Genomic DNA, 23828 nt, shown 5'->3' on the forward strand with positions numbered 1-23828 from the left:
TAGTATCAGTCCCCTACTACACACTATCATAGTATCAGTCCCCTACTAAATACTACAACACTATCATAGTATCAGTCCCCTACTAAATACTACAACACTATCATAGTATCAGTCCCCTACTAAATACTACAACACTATAATAGTATCAGTCCCCTACTAAATACTATCATAGTATCAGTCCCTCTACTACACACTATCATAGTATCAGTCCCCTACTAAATACTATCATAGTATCAGTCCCCTACTAAATACTATCATAGTATCATTCCCCTACTACATACTATCATAGTATCAGTCCCCTACTACACACTATAATAGTATCAGTCCCCTACTAAATACTACAACACTATCATAGTATCAGTCCCCTACTAAATACTACAACACTATCATAGTATCAGTCCCCTACTAAATACTACAACACTATCATAGTATCAGTCCCCTACTAAATACTACAACACTATCATAGTATCAGTCCCCTACTACATACTACAACACTATCATAGTATCAGTCCCCTACTAAATACTATCATAGTATCAGTCCCCTACTACATACTATCATAGTATCAGTCCCCTACTAAATACTATCATAGTATCAGTCCCCTACTACATACTATCATAGTATCAGTCCCCTACTAAATACTATCATAGTATCAGTCCCCTACTACATACTATCATAGTATCAGTCCCCTACTAAATACTACAACACTATCATAGTATCAGTCCCCTACTAAATACTACAACACTATCATAGTATCAGTCCCCTACTAAAACTACTATCATAGTATCAGTCCCCTACTAAATATCATAGTATCAGTCCCCTACTAAATACTATCATAGTATCAGTCCCCTACTAATACTATCATAGTATCAGTCCCCTACTAAATACTATCATAGTATCAGTCCCCTACTACATACTACATAGTATAGTCACTAAATATCAGTCCCCTACTACACACTATCATAGTATCAGTCCCTACTAAATACTATCATAGTATCAGTCCCTACTACATACTATAATAGTATCAGTCCCCTACTAAATACTATCATAGTATCAGTCCCCTACTAAATACTATAATAGTATCAGTCCCCTACTAAATACTATCATAGTATCAGTCCCCTACTACATACTACAACACTATCATAGTATCAGTCCCCTACTAAATACTACAACACTATCATAGTATCAGTCCCCTACTAAATACTACAACACTATCATAGTATCAGTCCCCTACTACACACTATCATAGTATCAGTCCCCTACTAAATACTATCATAGTATCAGTCCCCTACTAAATACTATCATAGTATCAGTCCCCTACTACATACTATCATAGTATCAGTCCCCTACTAAACACTATCATAGTATCAGTCCCCTACTACACACTATCATAGTATCAGTCCCCTACTAAATACTACAACTCTATCATAGTATCAGTACAACCTATCATAGTATCAGTCCCCTACTAAATACTACAACACTATAATAGTATCAGTCCCCTACTAAATACTATCATAGTATCAGTCCTCTACTACACACTATCATAGTATCAGTCCCCTACTAAATACTATCATAGTATCAGTCCCCTACTAAAACTATCATAGTACTATACTATCATAGTATCAGTCCCTACTACACACTATCATAGTATCAGTCCCCCCTACAGTCCCCTACTAAATACTATAATAGTATCAGTCCCCTACTAAATACTATCATAGTATCAGTCCCCTACATACTATAATAGTATCAGTCCCTACTAAATACTATCATAGTATCAGTCCCCTACTAAATACTATCATAGTATCAGTCCCCTACTACATACTATCATAGTATCAGTCCCCTACTAAATACTATCATAGTATACTATCATAGTATCAGTCCCCTACTAAATACTATCATAGTATCAGTCCCCTACTAAATACTATCATAGTATCAGTCCCCTACTAATACTATCATAGTATCAGTCCCCTACTACACACTATCATAGTATCAGTCCCCTACTATCATAGTATCAGTCCCCTACTAAATACTATCATAGTATCAGTCCCCTACTAAATACTAACATAGTATCAGTCCCCTACTACATACTATCATAGTATCAGTCCCCTACTAAATACTACAACACTATCATAGTATCAGTCCCCTACTAAATACTATCTCACTACTACATACTATCATAGTATCAGTCCCCTACTAAATACTATCATAGTATCAGTCCCCTACTATACTATCACTATCATCAGTATCAGTCCCCTACTAAACTACATAGTATCAGTCCCCTACACTATCATCAGTCCCCTACTAAATACTATCAGTCCCCTACTAATACTATCATAGTATCAGTCCCCTACTAAACTATCATAGTATCACTATCATCAGTATCAGTCCCCTACTAAATACTATCCAGTCCCCCTACTAAATACTATCATAGTATCAGTCCCCTACTAAATACTAATCATACTACAGTCCCCTACTAAATACTATCATAGTATCATAGTCCCCTACTAAATATACTATCATAGTATCAGTCCCCTACTAAATACTATCATAGTATCAGTCCCCTAGTCCCCTACTACATACTATCATAGTATCAGTCCCCTACTAAATACTATCATAGTATCAGTCCCCTACTAAATACTATCATAGTATCAGTCCCCTACTAAATACTATCATAGTATCAGTCCCTACATAGTATCAGTCCCCTACTAAATACTACTAGTCCCCTACTACATACTATAATAGTATCAGTCCCCTAAACTAAATACTACTACTATATAGTATCAGTCCCTACTAAATACTATCATAGTATCAGTATACTATAATAGTATCAGTCCCCTACTAAATACTATCATAGTATCAGTCCCCTACTACTAAATACTATCATAGTATCAGTCCCCTACTAAATACTATCATAGTATCAGTCCCCTACTATCATAGTATCAGTCCCCTACACACTATCATAGTATCAGTCCCCTACTAAATACTATCATAGTATCAGTCCCCTACTAAATACTATCATAGTATCAGTCCCCTACTAAATACTATCATAGTATCAGTCCCCTACTAAACACTATCATAGTATCAGTCCCCTACTACATACTATCATAGTATCAGTCCCCTACTAAAATACATAGTATACAACACTATCATAGTATCAGTCCCCTACTAAATACTACTATCATAGTATCAGTCCCTACTAAATACTACACATAGTATCAGTCCCCCTAAATACTATCATAGTATCAGTCCTCTACTACACACTATCATAGTATCAGTCCCCTACTAAATACTACTAACACTATCATAGTATCAGTCCCCTACCTACTATAAATACTATCATAGTATCAGTCCCCTACTAAATACTATAATAGTATCAGTCCCCTACTAAATACTATAATAGTATCAGTCCCTACTAAATACTATCATAGTATCAGTCCCCTACTAAATAGTATCAGTCCCCTACTAAATACTATCATAGTATCAGTCCCCTACTAAATACTATCATAGTATCAGTCCCCTACTAAATACTATCATAGTATCAGTCCCCTACTAAATACTATCATAGTATCTACTAAATACTATCATAGTATCAACTACACACTATCATAGTATCAGTCCCCTACTACTATCATAGTATCAGTCCCCCTAAATACTATAGTATCAGTCCCCTACTAAATAACATAGTATCAGTCCCCTACTAAATACTATCATAGTATCAGTCCCCTACTAAATACTACAACATAGTATCAGTCCCCTATCATAAATACTATCATAGTATCAGTCCCCTACTAAATACTATCATCAGTAATAGTCCCCTACTAAATACTATCATAGTATCAGTCCCCTACTACACACTATCATAGTATCAGTCCCCTACTAAATACTATCATAGTATCAGTCCCCTACTAAATACTATCATAGTAATAGTCCCCTACTAAATACTATCATAGTATCAGTCCCCTACTACACACTATCATAGTATCAGTCCCCTACTAAATACTAATATAGTATCAGTCCCCTACTAAATACTAATATAGTATCAGTCCCCTACTAAATACTATCATAGTCCCCTAATTCTAATTGTTGGGCTAACGTTAGCCACAGGGGTGAGTGTTAGCTTGCTACCAACCAATATAATAAGCTAGCCAAGACCAACAAACAAACTAAAAACAAACAAACTAATACAGATACAAGTACTGGTGAGTTACTAACCGACTTTTCTAAACAAGTTAAATGTATTATGTGTAGGTTACTTGGACCCCACGTGTACATTGAACAACTCAGCAGCTTTTTCAGGCATGTTTTGTTATTTCTGTATAAAGCGAAGTTGGCTCCTTTACAATGGGGGGGTGTCAATGGGAATGAATGTTTGTTTTCCCCAATTTGTGGGCGTGGTAGAGGGGAATTCCTTCTTATGACATGAATACCGACTCAGGGTATTGTTTCAGTTCCATAGCAAACTTTGCAACAATGTAATTACACATTACCCTGCTGATGCTGCCAGGAAACCAGACTGATTTGGCCTGGCCGTGCCTCGGTTTGGGTTCAGGAACACATTCCGATCTGTCCTGGCCGGGCCTCGGCTTGGGTTCAGGAACACAGCCCGATATGGCCCTCGGCTTGGGTTCAGGAACAAAATCCGATCTGGCCTGGCCGTGCCTCGGTTGGGTTCGGGAACACAGCCCGATCTGGCCTGGCCGTGCCTCGGCTTGGGTTCGGGAACACAGCCCGATCTGGCCTGGCCGTGCCTCGGCTTGGGTTCGGGAACACAGCCCGATCTGGCCTGGCCGTTGCTCGGCTTGGGTTCGGGAACACAGCCCGATCTGGCCTGGCCGTTGCTCGGCTTGTGTTCTGGAACACAGCCCGATCTGGCCTGGCTGTGCCTCGGCTTGGGTTCAGGAACACAGCCCGATCTGACCTGGCTGTGCCTCTGCTTGGGTTCAGGAACACAGCCCGATCTGGCCTGGCTGTGCCTCGGCTTGTGTTCAGGAACACAGCCCGATCTGGCCTGGCCGTGCCTCTGCTTGGGTTCAGGAACACAGCCCGATCTGGCCTGGCCGTGCCTCGGCTTGTGTTCAGGAACACAGCCCGATCTGGCCTGGCCGTGCCTCTGCTTGGGTTCAGGAACACAGCCCGATCTGGCCTGGCCGTGCCTCTGCTTGGGTTCAGGAACACAGCCCGATCTGGCCTGGCCGTGCCTCTGCTTGGGTTCAGGAACACAGCCCGATCTGGCCTGGCCGTGCCTCTGCTTGGGTTCAGGAACACAGCCCGATCTGGCCTGGCCGTGCCTCTGCTTGGGTTCAGGAACACAGCCCGATCTGGCCTGGCCGTGCCTCGGCTTGGGTTCAGGAACACAGCCCGATCTGGCCTAGCCGTGCCTCTGCTTGGGTTCAGGACCACAGCCCGATCTAGCCTGGCCGTGCCTCGGCTTGTGTTCAGGAACACAGCCCGATCTGGCCTGGCCGTGCCTCTGCTTGGGTTCAGGAACACAGCCCGATCTGGCCTGGCCGTGCCTCTGCTTGGGTTCAGGAACACAGCCCGATCTGGCCTGGCCGTGCCGGGCTTGGGTTCAGGAACACAGCCCGATCTGGCCTGGCCGTGCCTCGGCAGGTTCAGGAACACAGCCCGATCTGGCCTGGCCGTGCCTCTGCTTGGGTTCAGGAACACAGCCCGATCTGGCCTGGCCGTGCCTCGGCTTGTGTTCAGGAACACAGCCCGATCTGGCCTGGCCGTGCCTCTGCTTGGGTTCAGGAACACAGCCCGATCTGGCCTGGCCGTGCCTCGGCTTGGGTTCAGGAACACAGCCCGATCTGGCCTGGCCGTGCCTCGGCTTGGGTTCAGGAACACAGCCCGATCTGGCCTGGCCGTGCCTCGGCTTGGGTTCAGGAACACAGCCCGATCTGGCCTGGCCGTGCCTCTGCTTGGGTTCAGGAACACAGCCCGATCTGGCCTGGCCGTGCCTCAGCTTGGGTTCAGGAACACAGCCCGATCTGGCCTGGCTGTGCCTCGGCTTGGGTTCAGGAACACAGCCCGATCTGGCCTGGCTGTGCCTCTGCTTGGGTTCAGGAACACAGCCCGATCTGGCCTGGCTGTGCCTCTGCTTGGGTTCAGGAACACAGCCCGATCTAGCCTGGCCGTGCCTCGGCTTGTGTTCAGGAACACAGCCCGATCTGGCCTGGCTGTGCCTCTGCTTGGGTTCAGGAACACAGCCCGATCTAGCCTGGCCGTGCCTCAGCTTGTGTTCAGGAACACAGACTGGGATTTCAAATGACTACGGAGAATCAATCATGGGTGGAATGACTTTGTATGCATGACACTACAGGGCCTATATGCTCCTCCAAGGAGAGGAGGACAGAAGGATAGGTAAGGTGTGTGTGTGTGTGTGTGTGTGTGTGTGCCTCACTGTTTTGTTGTTATGAACAAATGGTGTGTGTGTGTGTGTGTGCCTCACTGTTTTGTTGTTATGAACAAATGGTGTGTGTGTGTGTGTGTGTGTGTGTGTGTGTGTGTGTGTGTAACTATTCATCTGAAGTTCCTCTGAAGACATGTTGTTAGTCCCCACGAGGTCTTTGTCTAGAGGGTTTAGGGTTAAGGTTAGAATTAGTGTTAGAATGACTTTAAAGGGTTAGGAGCCAGGATTAGGTTTAAGAGCTAGGGTTAGGAGCTAGGATTAGGTTTAAGAGCTAGGGTTAGGAGCTAGGATTAGGTTTAAGAGCTAGGGTTAGGAGCTAGGATTAGGTTTAAGAGCTAGGGTTAGGAGCTAGGATTAGATTTAAGAGCTAGGGTTAGGAGCTAGGATTAGGTTTAAGAGCTAGGGTTACGAGCTAGGATTAGGTTTAAGAGCTAGGGTTACGAGCTAGGATTAGGAGCTAGGATTAGGTTTAAGAGCTAGGGTTAGGAGCTAGGATTAGGTTTAAGAGCTAGGGTTAGGAGCTAGGATTAGGTTTAAGAGCTAGGGTTAGGAGCTAGGATTAGGTTTAAGAGCTAGGGTTAGGAGCTAGGATTAGGTTTAAGAGCTAGGGTTAGGAGCTAGGATTAGGTTTAAGAGCTATGGTTAGGAGCTAGGATTAGATTTAAGAGCTAGTGTTACGAGCTAGGATCAGGTTTAAGAGCTAGGGTTAGGAGCTAGGATTAGGTTTAAGAGCTAGGGTTAGGAGCTAGGATTAGGTTTAAGAGCTAGGGTTAGGAGCTAGGATTAGGTTTAAGAGCTAGGGTTAGGAGCTAGGATTAGGTTTAAGAGCTAGGGTTAGGAGCTAGGATTAGGTTTAAGAGCTAGGGTTAGGAGCTAGGATTAGGTTTAAGAGCTAGGGTTAGGAGCTAGGATTAGGTTTAAGAGCTAGGGTTAGGAGCTAGGATTAGGTTTAAGAGCTAGGGTTAGGAGCTAGGATTAGGTTTAAGAGCTAGGGTTAGGAGCTAGGATTAGGTTTAAGAGCTAGGGTTAGGAGCTAGGATTAGGCTTAAGAGCTAGGGTTAGGAGATAGGATTAGGTTTAAGAGCTATGGTTAGGAGCTAGGATTAGGTTTAAGAGCTAGTGTTACGAGCTAGGATCAGGTTTAAGAGCTAGGGTTAGGAGCTAGGATTACGTTTAAGAGCTAGGGTTAGGAGTTAGGATTAGGTTTAAGAGCTAGGGTTAGGAGATATGATTAGGTTTAAGGTTAGAGTAAGGGTAGGAGAACGGAATAAGGTTAGGGAAAATAGGATTTTGAATGGGACTGAATTGTGTGTCCCCACAAGGTTAGCTGTAAAATACTGTGCGTGTGCGTGTGCGCGTGTGCGTGTGTGTAGCACCTCACTATCATCCAAGGTTTAAGCTGTGTCTGGGAAACCAGCCCGGTGACCCCTGGTATACACATGAAATATCAAACTAGTCTACATGATGTCACTTAGCTCTGCTGTAGTGACAAACTCAGAACGACACTGCTCCAAAAAATAAAGGGAACACTAAAATAACACATCCTAGATCTGAATGAATGTGGACAGTTTGATGTCACAGAAGTGTGATTGACTTGGAGTTACATTGTGTTGTTTAGGTGTTCCCTTTATTTTTTTGAGCTGTGTATGTTAATAAAATATAAATGTTGTACCTGGATGCAGCAAAGAAGCTTGTGACTTGATAACCAAAGCTGGCATAGTATGCATGCTCCATGACAGCCATCAGCTGAATACAGTTGTACCCTGAAAAGAAAAATCAACCAATTATTAGGTTTAAAAAAAAAAATCTAATGAAAGACAGAAAACAGAGAAAATTATTTGAACAAATGTGTGTGACAAACATTAAAACAGGTTTCAATCTTTTTCTTTTGGTGAGTAAAGTACATGTTGGATAAAAATAAAAAAAAATCCGTCGTCACGACAGGCCTGATGTAAAACAGCAAATTTGGTAGTAGACTTTACGCTATAAAACAGCATGTGATCTTTTTGTGTTGCTAAAATGAATGTGAGAAATGGAGGAGGAAACGCCTCAATGCGTAATTATAATGACAAAAACCGTCATATGGAAAAGTAAACGGAGTTAAGGGATATGTTGCGTGGTCCTCTCACTATGATGACTCAGGAGAACGTGCAGTTTATTAGGCTGCAGATAAAATAATTGATGAACTTCACAGGGTGGCAAATGTGGACAGCGATCTCGATGCTCCTATTCAATAGATATGGAGGGTCATATTCTGGTGACATGACGACCGATGCTGATTGGCTGCCGTTTGACAAATAAAAAATAATCTTTGTCCATAATAATCTCGCTCTTTGTCCATAATAATCTCTGCACGCTAGAGCAGACATACCAAGACCAGAGTGGGTACATTCACTATATAAACATAAAAACATTTTAGAGTTGAAAATGCGATGGAAACACATTTAACTCGTATTTATTTGTTTATTGGCTACAATGTTCTGTCTCATGTTAGATCTGAGAACGGTGTCTGTTAGAATCTGTAGGTGTGCAAACCTAGTGTTTTATTCAGAGGTAAACACACAATTATTCTCCAGCATTAATTATTATTGACGGTATTAGTGATGACCAAAATGGACATTTCTCAGACAAATCTAAGGTAAATTTGTGTTCCTCAAGGCTCTGTACTAAGACCACCAACGTTCTAATTACATTACATACATACGTGCGTGCAATATATATATATATATATATATATATATATATATATATACACACACACACACACACAGTGGGGCAAAAAAGTATTTAGTCAGCCACCAATTGTGAAAGTTCTCCCACTTAAAAAGATGAGGCCTGTAATTTTCATCATAGTTAGACTTCAACTATGACAGACAAAATGAGAAAAAAAATCCAGAAAATCACATTGTAGGATTTTTTATGAATTTATTTGCACAGACCTCTCACAGACCTGTAACTTCTTCTTTAAAATGACCCCATAGACACTGTATATTGGAATGGCAATGAGTTGAAAAACTACAAACCTCAAATTTCCCACTTCCTGGTTGGATTTTTTCTCAGGTTTTCGCCTGTCATATGAGTTCTGTTATACTCACAGACATCGTTCAAACAGTTTTAGAAACTTCAGAGTGCTTTCTATCCACATATACAAATGATATGCATATTCTAGCATTTATGGCTGAGTAGCAGGTACTTTACTCTGGGCACCTTATTCATCCAAATTACTCAATACTGCCCCCCAGTCACCAAGAAGATAACAAGAAATTTGCGGAGGGGTTGAAAAACTAGTTTTAATGACTCCAACCTAAGTGTATGTAAACTAGTTTTAATGACTCCAACCTAAGTGTATGTAAACTAGTGTTAATGAATCCAACCTAAGTGTATGTAAACTAGTTTTAATGACTCCAACCTAAGTGTATGTAAACTGGTTTTAATGACTCCAACCTAAGTGTATGTAAACTGGTTTTAATGACTCCAACCTAAGTGTATGTAAACTAGTTTTAATGACTCCAACCTAAGTGTATGTAAACTAGTTTTAATGACTCCAACCTAAGTGTATGTAAACTAGTTTTAATGACTCCAACCTAAGTGTATGTAAACTAGTTTTTATGACTCCAACCTAAGTGTATGTAAACTAGTTTTAATGACTCCAACCTAAGTGTATGTAAACTAGTTTTAATGACTCCAACCTAAGTGCATGTAAACTAGTGTTAATGACTCCAACCTAAGTGTATGTAAACTAGTTTTAATGACTCCAACCTAAGTGTATGTAAACTAGTTTTAATGACTCCAACCTAAGTGTATGTAAACTAGTTTTAATGACTCCAACCTAAGTGTATGTAAACTAGTGTTAATGACTCCAACCTAAGTGTATGTAAACTAGTTTTAATGACTCCAACCTAAGTGTATGTAAACTAGTTTTAATGACTCCAACCTAAGTGTATGTAAACTAGTGTTAATGAATCCAACCTAAGTGTATGTAAACTAGTTTTAATGACTCCAACCTAAGTGTATGTAAACTAGTTTTAATGACTCCAACCTAAGTGTATGTAAACTAGTTTTAATGACTCCAACCTAAGTGTATGTAAACTAGTTTTAATGACTCCAACCTAAGTGTATGTAAACTAGTTTTAATGACTCCAACCTAAGTGTATGTAAACTAGTTTTAATGACTCCAACCTAAGTGTATGTAAACTAGTGTTAATGACTCCAACCTAAGTGTATGTAAACTAGTGTTAATGAATCCAACCTAAGTGTATGTAAACTAGTTTTAATGACTCCAACCTAAGTGTATGTAAACTAGTTTTAATGACTCCAACCTAAGTGTATGTAAACTAGTTTTAATGACTCCAACCTGAGTGTATGTAAACTAGTTAATGACTCCAACCTGAGTGTATGTAAACTAGTTTTAATGACTCCAACCTGAGTGTATGTAAACTAGTTTTAATGACTCCAACCTGAGTGTATGTAAACTAGTGTTAATGACTCCAACCTAAGTGTATGTAAACTAGTGTTAATGAATCCAACCTAAGTGTATGTAAACTAGTTTTAATGACTCCAACCTAAGTGTATGTAAACTAGTTTTAATGACTCCAACCTAAGTGTATGTAAACTAGTTTTAATGACTCCAACCTAAGTGTATGTAAACTAGTTTTAATGACTCCAACCTAAGTGTATGTAAACTTCCGACATCAACTGTATAAATAAAAACTTTATTTACAACATTTCATCACCCAATGGAACTTCGGGCACATGGACAGAATCCTACATGGCATCCTATTCCCTATTTAGTGCACTACTTTAGACCATGATCCAGTGCACTGTAGAATCGCATTTGGGACGCACAACAATTGTCACTTCTGCCGGCTTCCCTCGTCGTCGTGTTTATTTTCCAAATACGAGGCTTGACAAGTGCGCGCTCCCACAAATATTTCATTAAATGTGAGACACTGGTCTTTGTTGTTGACACTTTCCTCCAGACAAGCTGTGACCATGGGGAAACACCAACCTCAGGTGCTCCAGACATGCTGTGGCCATGGGGAAACACCAACCTCACTCGAGCAGCTCTGACAGGCCTTTTAACAGTAGGCTCTTGCTCCACAGGAAGGCTCTATGCTTGTTATAGTTGTTTTGAGATAAAGCTATATAAATAAATAACTCTTTGTCTCGGATTCTTTCAGACGAGAGGAAAAACATTGGCTTCTGACGAGGTGTGACAGAACGGAGGGGTGAGAGGAAGTTTCCTTTTCAGTCTCTCTCTCTCTCTCTCTCTGGAAATGAGCTGAGGCAGGGGATGGGTGTGTGGGGGGGTACCGGTGAGGCAGCTGTGGAACAGACAGATGTCCGTCTCTGGAAACGAGGACAGTAACATTTCTCCTCGTGTAAAAAAAGAGAATCGTACTGTACATATTCCTTGAACTGCTGCAGGTTGGTTCTTCGTCAGATCGACTACATCCCCAAATGACACCATATTCCCTACGTAGTGCACTTCTTTTAACCACTACTTCCATTGGTCATGATCAAAAGTAGTGCACTACATTGAGGATAGGTTGCAATTTGGGACGCACTTGAGTGGATTTGCATCGGCAGAAAGAGTGCGTGGTTGCTGTGTGCTTCCCCTCCCAATCCAAAAGGAAAGGACAAGGAAACGGTAAGCCGAGGAGGAGACGTCGTTCATATCAGAGGCAATATCTGCCCCCTTTAATACCGTCAATAGCGCAGATCCTACTTGAAATGCAGAAGAATTACAGTAAGGTAGCGTCCCAAAAATGTCACCTTCTTGCCTACATGGAGCCCTATGGGCTTGTCAATGGGCTCTGGTCAGAGATTAATGCACTATATTAGGGACTAGAGTGCCGGTTGGGATGAAGCCTTTAAAATTCTGTAGGACCTCTGGGACACAGAGAAGGAGCTCAGTTTGGCACGTCTTTATTCAACTGGTTTTTAAATAACACTCCCAGTAGTACTACAGAGAGCGAGAGAGGCAACCATCACATTACAATCGAAGTAAATGTGGTGAAAATCACTACGTTCTCAAGTAGACAAACTATAATAGTCTAGGACTCTATTCAGGGTTTCATTTTATATCTAATAAAACATTGAGTAAAGCAGATCAAGAATCTCCAGCAGAATTTTTAGTAGATCTGTGATTTGATGTATCCAGGTAGGTGTGTGTGTGTGTGTGTGTGTGTGTGTGTGTGTACGCAGGACACAGGGGGAACCAGAGACTGGTGTTAATAGTGATGAATGGTTCAGAGGGACATCAGACGGAAGCAGACAGACAGCCAGCTGAGTCCAGACCTGTTTCCCAAACAGAACCCCATTCTCCCTTTGTAGTGCACAGCCTTTGACCAGGGCACATAGGAATCTGGTCAAACATAATGAACAAAATAGGGAATAGGGTGTTGTTTGGGACACTGGTCTGAGCACTGCAACCCCCCTCCCATCCCCCTTTTCTGTTCAGTGGTAATGGCCACTTCAGGTGTCTGGATGGATCTGGCAGAAGACTGCAAACAGGATGTTGACTGCAGAGGTGGCTTTGTTCCGCAGTAAACTGACAGTCTGGCTAGGGTTCCCATACACACAAATCACATTTTATTGATCTCGTACAGATATTTGCAGATGTTATCGCAGGTGCAGCAAGATGATAGTTTTTTTTGTTTGTTCCAACAGTGCAGTAATACCTAGCAATAAAAAATACACACACGTAATCCAGAAAAATCAATGTCAGAGACAGGAATATCATATATATATACTATTATATATATAATATATATATATAGATAAGAGGGTCTAACTGGGCCAATCTGAACTTCTTCTTCTTCTTCCTGAGATTGAAGAGGCTGTGTTGTGCCTTCTTCACCATGCTGTCTGTGTGAAGGGACCATTTCTGGTTGTCAGTGACGCCGAGGAACTTCACCCTCGGTGTGGATGGGGCGCGCTTTCGCTGCTGTCTCCTGTAGTCCATGATCAGCTCCTTTGTTTTGTTGATGTTGAGGGAGAGGTTATTTTCCTGGCACAACACTACCAGGGCTCTCACCTCCTTTCTGCAGGCCGTCTTTATTTGTTGGTAATCAGGCCTAATACTGTTGTGTCGTCAGCAAACTTGATTGAATTGGAGAAGTGCGTGGGCACGCAGTCATGGGTCAACAGGGAGTATACAGGTGGGAGCTGACCACGCACCCTTGTGGGACCCCTGTGTTGAGGATCAGTGTGGCAGAAGTGTTGTTCCTTACCTTAACTACTTGGGGTCGGCCCGTCAGGAAGTCCAGGACCCAGTTGCACAAGGAGGGGTTCAGAACCAGGGCCCTGAGCTTAGTGATGAGCACTCTGGTGTCGAAGACTGAGCTGTAGTCAATGAACAGCATTCATACATAGGGCAGTGGGCAGTGCGATGGAGATGCATCGTCTGTGGATCTATTGGGGCGGTAAGCAAATTGTAGTGGGTCTAGGGTGTCAGGTAGGGTGGAGGTGATATGATCCTTGACTAGTCTCTCAAAGCACTTTTATAATAACAGAAGTCAATTGCTACTGTGCGATAGTAATTTAGTTATCGTCGCTTTCTTGGGTACAGGAACAATGGTGGACATCTTGAAGCAAGTGTGGACAACAGACTGGGATATGGAGAGTTTGAATATGTCCGTAAACACTCCAGCCAGCTGGTCTGCACATGCTCTGAGGACGCGGCTTGGGATGCCGTCTGGGCCGGCAGACTTAAAATGTCGTACTCACGTCGGCCACAGAACGGGAGCACAAAGTCTTCATGAACAACAGGGGCCCACGTCGGTGGCTCAATGTTGTTTTCCTCAAAGCATGCAAAGGTGTTTAGCTCATCCCGGAGCGAGGCATCACTGTCCGCTGGCTTTTCCTTTATAAAACAGTGATTGCCACATATGTTTATGAGCGGTTGAATTGTGACTACACTTTGTCCCTGTACTGTTGTTTTGCCTCTTTGATTGCCTTATGGAGGTCGTGTTCCCAGTCCCCTTGCCAATGCAAAATGTTAGTTTTTTCACACTTCATTTTGACGCGAATGCTGCCATCTATCCACGGTTTAAGTTCTAATCGTCACAGTGGGAACAACATACTCTATGCACTTCTTGGAATGAATGCAGTCACTGAGTCACTATATACACATCGATACTATTCTCAGATGTGACCGGGAACATTTCTCAGTTTGCGTGATCAAAACCATCTTGAAGCATAAAGTCTTATTCGTCAGACCAATGTTGAACAGTCCTTACCATGGGAGCTTTTATAGCTTTCTTCCTATAGGTGGAATGGAGGATGAGGTAAGGCATTGTAGCTGTCCTGGAAAGGAGTTAGCAACGATCCAGCGTCCGTGTTGCACGTGTAGCACTGGAGATGGTTTCCAGTTGTGTTTTTCTCAGATTTCCTAGCTACGATAATGCAGTCGGGTATGTGATGTTGAGGTATTCCAGATGGGGAAAAACAAAGAGTCTTAAGTTCCTGTTACTACAATCACACCATGAGTTATTAATCACAAATGCTCGTTCCTCCTGTCCAATGGATGGGGAGAATATATATCCAGAGAGAGCCAAAAAAAACAGTGTGTTACAGACCCTGATCTCTCTCTGGAAGGAGATCCTCGATCTGAGCTTGTCTACTTATTAGTCCAGGACTGAACGTTAGTGAGTAATATACTCTGAAGCGGTGGATGGTATGCCTCCTGACATTGACTAGGGCCCTACTCCTTCTACCGCTTCTCCAGCATTTTGGTGCAGCCCGGGGATAAAGAGAGCAGGAAGATCAAACAAAAGAATCCAGGTTATGTTGATTTTCGATCTAATATCCAGAAGTTATTTCTGGTTGTAGGGAATAATACAAGAAATGTTCTCAGCAAATAACGTATTTAAAAAATAATAATAATTCTGCAAAGTTGTCTAGAAGCAGGGAAACCGTGTCTGTCGGCGCCATCTTGCCACGTGCGCACACACACACGGCTGGGTCCGAAGAGGCCCTTGAACAGCGCTGGCTCGTGTTTGGGACAGACAGACAGTAGCACAGCAGGTCACCAGGCAGGGTCAAGGACCACTGCTGCTCTGATGGAGGAGCATAATGACAGAGAATGACCTCTCCTCTCCTTCCCTCCCCTTTCCCCTCTCCTCTCCTCTCCTCTCCTCTCCTTCCCTCCCCTTTCCCCTCTCCTTCCCTCCCCTCTCCACTCCCCCTCTGCTCTACGACCCTCGCTTCTCTCCCTCGTCATGCACCCTTTCCCTACTCCCCTCTCCTCTCCACTCTCCCTCTGCTCTACGACCCTCTCCACTCCCCCTCTGCTCTACGACCCTCGCTTCTCTCCCTCGTCATGCACCCTTTCCCTACTCCCCTCTCCTCTCCACTCTCCCTCTGCTCTACGACCCTCTCCACTCCCCCTCTGCTCTACGACCCTCGCTTCTCTCCCTCGTCATCCACCCATTCCTTTTCTCTCCTCCCCTTTCCTCATCTGTTGAGTTTCTAAACTTTAAACAAAGTCTAGTCTTGTTAGGAGTGTACACACAAGTCTTTCAAAGCTTACATCTGTGTACTTTATAACAGTCTCTTGGATGGTAGAAAGACAAATGAGGAGATGTTGCTCTGTTCAGGACTGACCATCCCCTTTACAGCCCTACACACTACTAGATGAAAGAGAAACCATGTTTTAGCACTTTCGTGTTTATCAGACCTGTAGCAGACAGCAAAACACCAGCTCAACGATTTGCTGTAGCTAAAGGCTGGAAGCAGGGGAAGGAAATGCATGTGTTCGGACAGGACATGTGCATCCCAAATGACATGCTATTCCCTATATAGTGTACTTCTTTTTGAACAGGGCCCATAGGGATAGAGTATAGTGCACTATATATGGGATGGTCTGCTATTTGGGACACAGACAACATGTATTATAGCCATAGAAATATAATTGCTAGAACGGGTTTCCCATTGAAGTCAACGGTTCTGTGATGATGGGTAGCTATAGGGAATAGTTATTCTACTTATTTGGTTATAGCCTTGGTTCAGGTGCCTGTAGTAAACTAAGCTAGCGCTAAAATCTGTTGCTCAGGTCTAGATAGCTCTGTGATCTGTGGCCCAGGTCTAGATAGCTCTGATCTGTGGCCTAGGTCTAGATAGCTCTGTGATCTGTTGCCCAGGTCTAGATAGCTCTGTGATCTGTTGCCCAGGTCTAGATAGCTCTGTGATCTGTTGCCCAGGTCTAGATAGCTCTGTGATCTGTTGCCCAGGTCTAGATAGCTCTGTGATCTGTTGCCTAGTTCTAGGTAGATCTGATCTGTTGCCCAGGTCTAGATAGATGAGATATGTTGCCTGGTTCTAGGTAGATCTGATCATAGCACTGAGACGGCACTTGTGAAGGTGGTAAATTACTTTTTAATGGCATCGGACCGAGGCTCTGCATCTGTCCTCGTGCTCCTAGACCTTAGTTCTGCTTTTGATACAATCGATCACCACATTCTTTTGGAGAGATTGGAAACCCAAATTGGTCTACACGGACAAGTTCTGGCCTGGTTTAGATCTTATCCATCGGAAAGATATCAGTTTGTCTCTGTGAATGGTTTGTCCTCTGACAAATCAACTGTAAATTTCGGTGTTCCTCAAGGTTCCGTTTTAGGACCACTATTGTTTTCACTATATATTTTACCTCTTGGGGATGTTATTCGAAAACATAATGTTAACTTTCACTGCTATGCGGATGACACACAGCTGTACATTTCAATGAAACATGGTGAAGCCCCAAAATTGCCCTTGCTAGAAGCATGTGTTTCAGACATAAGGAAGTGGATGGCTGCAAACTTTCTACTTTTAAACTCGGACAAAACAGAGATGCTTGTTCTAGGTCCCAAGAAACAAGGAGATCTTCTGTTGAATCTGACAATTAATCTTAATGGTTGTACAGTCATCTCAAATAAAACTGTGGACCTTGGCGTTACTCTGGACCCTGATCTCTCTTTTGAAGAACATATCAAGACCATTTCAAGGACAGCTTTTTTCCATCTACGTAACATTGCAAAAATCAGGAACTTTCTGTCCAAAAATGATGCAGAAAAATGTATCCATGCTTTTGTCACTTCTAGGTTAAACTACTGCAATGCTCTACTTTCCGGCTACCCGGATAAAGCACTAAATAAACTTCAGTTAGTGCTAAATACGGCTGCTAGAATCCTGACTGAACCAAAAAATGTGATCATATTACTCCAGTGCTAGCCTCTCTACATTGGCTTCCTGTCAAATCAAGGGCTGATTTCAAGGTTTTACTGCTAACCTACAAAGCATTACATGGGCTTGCTCCTACCGATCTCTCTGATTTGGTCCTGCCGTACGTACGCTACGGTCACAAGACGCAGGCCTCCTAATTGTCCCTAGAATTTCTAAGCAAACAGCTGGAGTCAGGGCTTTCTCCTATAGAGCTCCATTTTTATGGAACGGTCTGCCTACCCATGTCAGAGACGCACACTCGGTCTCAACCTTTAAGTCTTTACTGAAGACTCATCTCTTCAGTGGGTCATATGATTGAGTGTAGTCTGGCCCAGGAGTGGTAAGGTGAACGGAAAGGCTCTAGAGCAATGAACCGCCCTTGCTGTCTCTGCCTGGCCGGTTCCCCTCTTTCCACTGGGATTCTCTGCCTCTAACCCTATTACAGGGGCTGAGTCACTGACTTACTGGGGCTCTCTCATGCCGTCCCTGGGAGGGGTTGCGTCACCTGAGTGGGTTGATTCACTGATGTGGTCATCCTGTCTGGGTTGGCGCCCCCCCTTGGGTTGTGCCGTGGCAGAGATCTTTGTGGGCTATACTCAGCCTTGTCTCAGGATGGTAAGTTGGTGGTTGAAGATATCCCTCTAGTGGTGTGGGGGCTGTGCTTTGGCAAAGTGGGTGGGGTTATATCCCTCCTGTTTGGCCCTGTCCGGGGGTGTCCTCGGATGGGGCCACAGTGTCTCCTGACCCCTCCTGTCTCAGCCTCCAGTATTTATGCTGCAGTAGTTTATGTGTCGGGGGGCTAGGGTCAGTTTGTTATATCTGGAGTACTTCTCCTGTCCTATTCGGTGTCATGTGTGAATCTAAGAGTGTGTTCTCTAATTCTCTCCTTCTCTCTTTCTTTCTCTCCCTCTCTCGGAGGACCTGAGCCCTAGGACCATGCCCCAGGACTACCTGACATGACGACTCCTTGCTGTCCCCAGTCCACCTGACCGTGCTGCTGCTCCAGTTTCAACTGTTCTGCCTTATTATTATTCGACCATGCTGGTCATTTATGAACATTTGAACATCTTGGCCATGTTCTGTTATAATCTCCACCCGGCACAGCCAGAAGAGGACTGGCCACCCCACATAGCCTGGTTCCTCTCTAGGTTTGTCCTAGGTTTTGGCCTTTCTAGGGAGTTTTTCCTAGGTACCGTGCTTCTACACCTGCATTGCTTGCTGTTTGGGGTTTTAGGCTGGGTTTCTGTACAGCACTGAGATATCAGCTGATGTACGAAGGGCTATATAAATACATTTGATTTGATTTGATCTGTTGCCCAGGTATGTAATCTCTTACCCAAGTCTTTTATTCGAGGCAGGACATTGGTTGTGAAGTTGGTGTAGGAGGCGACTTTAGGGTCAGGTGAGGCGATGCCCACGTGGGACTCGTAGATCCGTAAACTCTGGGGCTTCTTGGGACGAGGGTGGATGTGCTGGAGGGGAGGAGAAGAAACGCCATGAGGAACAGCTGAAACGTGAAAAACTGAAATAAACAGAGGAAACTAGATTTGTTAACATGCTTCGATCAGTCTGGTTTTCCAACCAGACAAGCAAACAACAACGTATGTAGTTGTTCAGTTAAAAAAGGGGCAATCTGCAATTTTAAACAATAACAAAGTTACTACCTCGCAACTGTTTTGGGAAAAAGCTGAAGGGGGAAATATAACCATTAAAATACATAGAGCTAATGGACGCAAGGGCAATTTATTGGTCACATACACATGGATAGCAGATGTTATTGGTCTCATACACATAGTTAGCAGATGTTATTGGTCTCATACACATTGTTAGCAGATGTTATTGGTCACATGGTTAGCAGATGTTATTGGTCACATACACATGGTTAGCAGATGTTATTGGTCACATACACATGGTTAGCAGATGTTATTGGTCACATGGTTAGCAGATGTTATTGGTCACATACACATGGTTAGCAGATGTTATTGGTCACATGGTTAGCAGATGTTATTGGTCACATACACATGGTTAGCAGATGTTATTGGTCACATACACATGGTTAGCAGATGTTATTGGTCACATACACATGGTTAGCAGATGTTATTGGTCACATACACATGGTTAGTAGATGTTATTGGTCACATACATATGGTTAGCAGATGTTATTGGTCACATACACATGGTTAGCAGATGTTATTGGTCACATACACATAGTTAGCAGATGTTATTGGTCACATACACATGGTTAGCAGATGTTATTGGTCACATACACATGGTTAGCAAATGTTATTGGTCACATACACATGGCTAGCAGATGTTATTGGTCACATACACGTGGTTAGCAGATGTTATTGGTCACATACACATGGTTAGCAGATGTTATTGGTCACATACACATGGTTAGTAGATGTTATTGGTCACATACATATGGTTAGCAGATGTTATTGTGAGTGTAGTGAAATGCTTATGCTTCTAGATCCAACAGTATCTAACAGGTCATATCTAACAAATTCCACAATAACACCTTATACACACAATCTAGTAAAGGATGAGAATATAGAAGTATAAAATATATGGATGAGCAGTGACAGAGAGGCTAAGATGCAATAGATAGTAAAGAATAGATAGTGGAGGATACAGTATACAGTATATACATATGAGATGAGTAATGTGAGATATGTAAACACACTTAAAGTGACTAGTGTTCCAATTATTAAAGTGGCCAATGATATCATGTCTGTAGGTTGGCAGCAGTCTCTCTGTGTTAGTGGTGGCTGTTTAGCAGTCTGATGGCCTTAGAAGCTGCTCTTCAATCTCTCTGTCCCAGCTTTGATGCACCTGTACTGACCTCGCCTTCTGGATAATAGCGGGGTGAACAGGCAGTGGCTCGGGTGGTTGTTGTCCTTGATGATCTTTTTTGTCCTTCCTGTGACATTGGGTGTTGTAGGTGTCCTGGAGGGCAGGTAGTTTGCCCCTCGGTGATATGTTGTGCAGACCGCACCACCCTCTGGAGAGCCTTGCGGTTGAGGGCGGTGCAGTTGCCGTACCAGGCGGTGATACAGCCCGACAGGATGCTCGCAATTGTACACCTGTAAAAGTTAGTGAGGGTTTTCGGTGACAAGCCACATGTCTTCACTCTCCTGGAGGTGATGATTGAGTTGGAGGCGTGCATGGCACAGGAAGAGGGCTGAGAACGCACCCTTGTGGGGCTACAGTGTTGAGGATCAGCGGAGTGGAGATATTTCCTAATTTCACCACCTGGTGGTGGCCCGTCAGGAAGTCCAGAAACCAGTTGCACCGGGGCGGGGTCATTAAGGGTAAAGCTTAATGAGGAGTTTGTTGTTGTTGAATGCTGAGCTGTAGTCAATGAACAATATTCTTACATAGGTATTCCTCTTGTCCAGATGGGTTAGGGCAGTGTGCAGTGTGATGTCGATTGCATCATCTGTGGACCTATTGGTGTGGTAAGCAAATTGAAGTGGGTCTAGGCTATCAGGTAAGGTGGAGGTGATATGGTCCTTGACTAGTCTCTCAAAGCACTTCATAATGACAGAAGTGAGTGCAACGGGGCGATAGTCATTTAGTTCAGTTACCTTAGCTTTCTTGGGAACAGGAACAATGGTGGCCATCTTGAAGCATGTGGGGACAGCAGACTGGGATAGGGTTTGATTGAATATGTCTGTAAACACACCAGCCGACTGGTCTGCGCATGCTCTGAGGACGCGGCTAGGATGGTATCTGGGCTGGCAGCCTTGCGAGGGTTAACATGTTCAAATGTTTTACTCACGTTGGCCACGGAGAAGGAGAGCCCACAGTCTTTGGTAGCGGGCCGTGTCGGTTTTGTCCTCAAAGCGAGCAAAGAGGTTGTTTAATTTGTCTGGGAGCAAGACTTCGATGCCCGCGACGGGGCTGGTTTTCTTTTTGTAATCCGTGATTGTCTGTAGACCCTGCCACATACGTCTCGCGTTTGAGCCATTGAATTGCTACTCCACTTTGTCTCTATACTGATGCTTTGCTTGTTTGATTGCCTTACGGAGGGAATAACTATACTATTTGTATTCGGTCATGTTTCCAGTCACCTTGTCATGATTAAATGCGGTGGTACATGCTCTCAGTTCTGCGCGAATGCTGCCATCAATCCACAATTTCTGGTTAGGGAAGGTTTTAATAGTCACAGTGGGTACATCTCCTATACACTTCTTTATAGACCCGCTCACCGAGTCAGCATATACGTCAATGTTATTGTCTGAGGAACATATCCTAGTTCGCGTGATTGAAGCAATCATGAAGCGTGGAATCCGATTGGTCAGACCAACGAGACCTAAACACGGGCACTTCCTGTTTTTGTTTCTGTCATGGTCAGATTTGCCAAATGGAGGGAGGGGGAGGGCCTTGTATGCATTGCGGTCGAGCATGTTACTCGTGTACTGCAATCGATATGCTGATAGATTTTTAGGTAGCCTTGTTAGGTAGCCTTGTTCTCAAATGAGCTTTGTTAAAATCCCCAGCTACAATAAATGCATCCTCAGGATATATGGTTTCCAGTTTGCATAAAGACCAGTGAAGTTCCTTGATGGCCGTCTTGGTATCCGCTTGCGGGGGATATACACGGCTGTGACTATAACCGAGGAGAGTTGAGGAAGTACAGTTCCCGCTCAGCCCAGTCAAAACTGTTCGCTGCTCTGGCCCCCCAATGGTGGAACAAACTCCCTCACGACGCCAGGACAGCGGAGTCAATCACCACCTTCCGGAGACACCTGAAACCCCACCTCTTTAAGGAATAGGATAAAGTAATCCTTCTCACCCCCCCCCCTTAAAAGATTTAGATGCACTATTGTAAAGTGGCTGCTCCATTGGATGTCATAAGGTGAATGCACCAATTTGTAAGTCGCTCTGGATAAGAGCGTCTGCTAAATGACTTAAAAATGTAAATGACTTAAATGAGAGTTCTCTTGGGAGATAATATGGTCAAGCATTTGATTGTGAGAATTTCTAGGTCAGATGAACAAAAGGACTTGAGTTCTAGTATGTTGTTACATTTACACAATGAGTCGCAAATCATGAAACATACACCCCGCCCTTCTTCTTTACCAGAGAGATGTTTGTTCCTGTCGGCGTGATGCACTGAAAACCCTGTTGGCTGAAAACCCTGTTGGCTGAACGGACTCCGACAGCATGTCCCAAGCTAGCCATGTTTCCATGAAACAGAGTATGTTACAATCCCTTATATCTCATTTGAAAGCAACTTTTGCCCTCATTTCCTTGACTTTGTTAACTAGGGACTGGACATTAGCGAGTAATAATAATATACTGGGAAGCGGTGGGTGGTGTGCCCACATCCGAAGCCTCACTAGAAGACCGCTCCGGCACCCTCCCCTCCGGCACCCTCTCCTCCGGCACCCTCTCCTCCGGCACCCTCCCCTCCGGCACCCTCTCCTCCGACGGCGTTGTTTTGGGTCGGCCTCTGGCATCAGTTTAAATTCCCTGGGAGGTGCAGACAAAGGATCTGCTTTGGGAAAGTTGTATTCCTGGTCGTAGTGCTGGTTGTGCTGGTAAGTTTACATCTCTCTGATATCCAATAGTTCTTCCCGGCTGTATGTAATAACACTTAAGGTTTTCTGGGATAACAGTAAGAAATACATTTTAAAAAATTAAATACTGCACAGTTTCCAAAGGACTTGAAGCATAGCTGCCATCTCTATCGACGCCATCTTGATGGGCCAGGAACAATGATCTGATCTGAAGAAGTTATTGATCGCTGATGACACTATATGTCCGCATCCCACTTCCTGTCTGGCCATGATTAAAGACATGAAACTATAGAGCGGTGACTAACAAACAACCTGAGGATCTGAACCTATTGAACTCTCCATCAGTGTGACAATATGTCTGTCTGGAGTCTAGTCTAGCCATGATGAGAGAGATGAAATGATAACAGTGTTGTGTTTACAGAGACAACGACCCAGTGGGGGGAGGGAACAGAACAGCGTGTGTGTGTGTGTGTGTGTGTGTGTGTGTTTGTTTGTACACTAACAACCTGGGCTCAGGACCCCTCTGTCTGAAGAGGTTATAATGATTGGGCCTCTTGTAAAAAAATAAATAAATGGAAATATCAGCGACAGGGTGGAGAGGGAGAGAGAGAGAGACAGAGAGAGAAAGAGAGAGACAGAGAGAGAGAGAAAGAGAGAGACGGAGAGAGAGAGGGAGAGAGAGAGA

At 43.6% G+C, this 23828-nt stretch overlaps 1 protein-coding gene across 1 annotated transcript in view; it reads right to left on the minus strand.

Moving 5' to 3' along the window:
• The window catches only part of LOC115120576 (1,4-alpha-glucan-branching enzyme-like), a 234388-nt gene that overhangs the window by 104532 nt on the left and 106028 nt on the right, over positions 1 to 23828 (minus strand). Inside the window, exons 5-6 of the mRNA XM_065024960.1 lie at positions 18952 to 19087; positions 8083 to 8173 (exon numbers count right to left, since the gene is read on the minus strand). Of these exons, the coding sequence (XP_064881032.1) occupies positions 8083 to 8173; positions 18952 to 19087 (227 nt within the window). The remainder of the gene's footprint in view (positions 1 to 8082; positions 8174 to 18951; positions 19088 to 23828) is intronic.

Source organism: Oncorhynchus nerka, linkage group LG11 (genome assembly GCF_034236695.1).
Source record: "Oncorhynchus nerka isolate Pitt River linkage group LG11, Oner_Uvic_2.0, whole genome shotgun sequence".
Lineage (NCBI taxonomy): Eukaryota > Metazoa > Chordata > Actinopteri > Salmoniformes > Salmonidae > Oncorhynchus > Oncorhynchus nerka.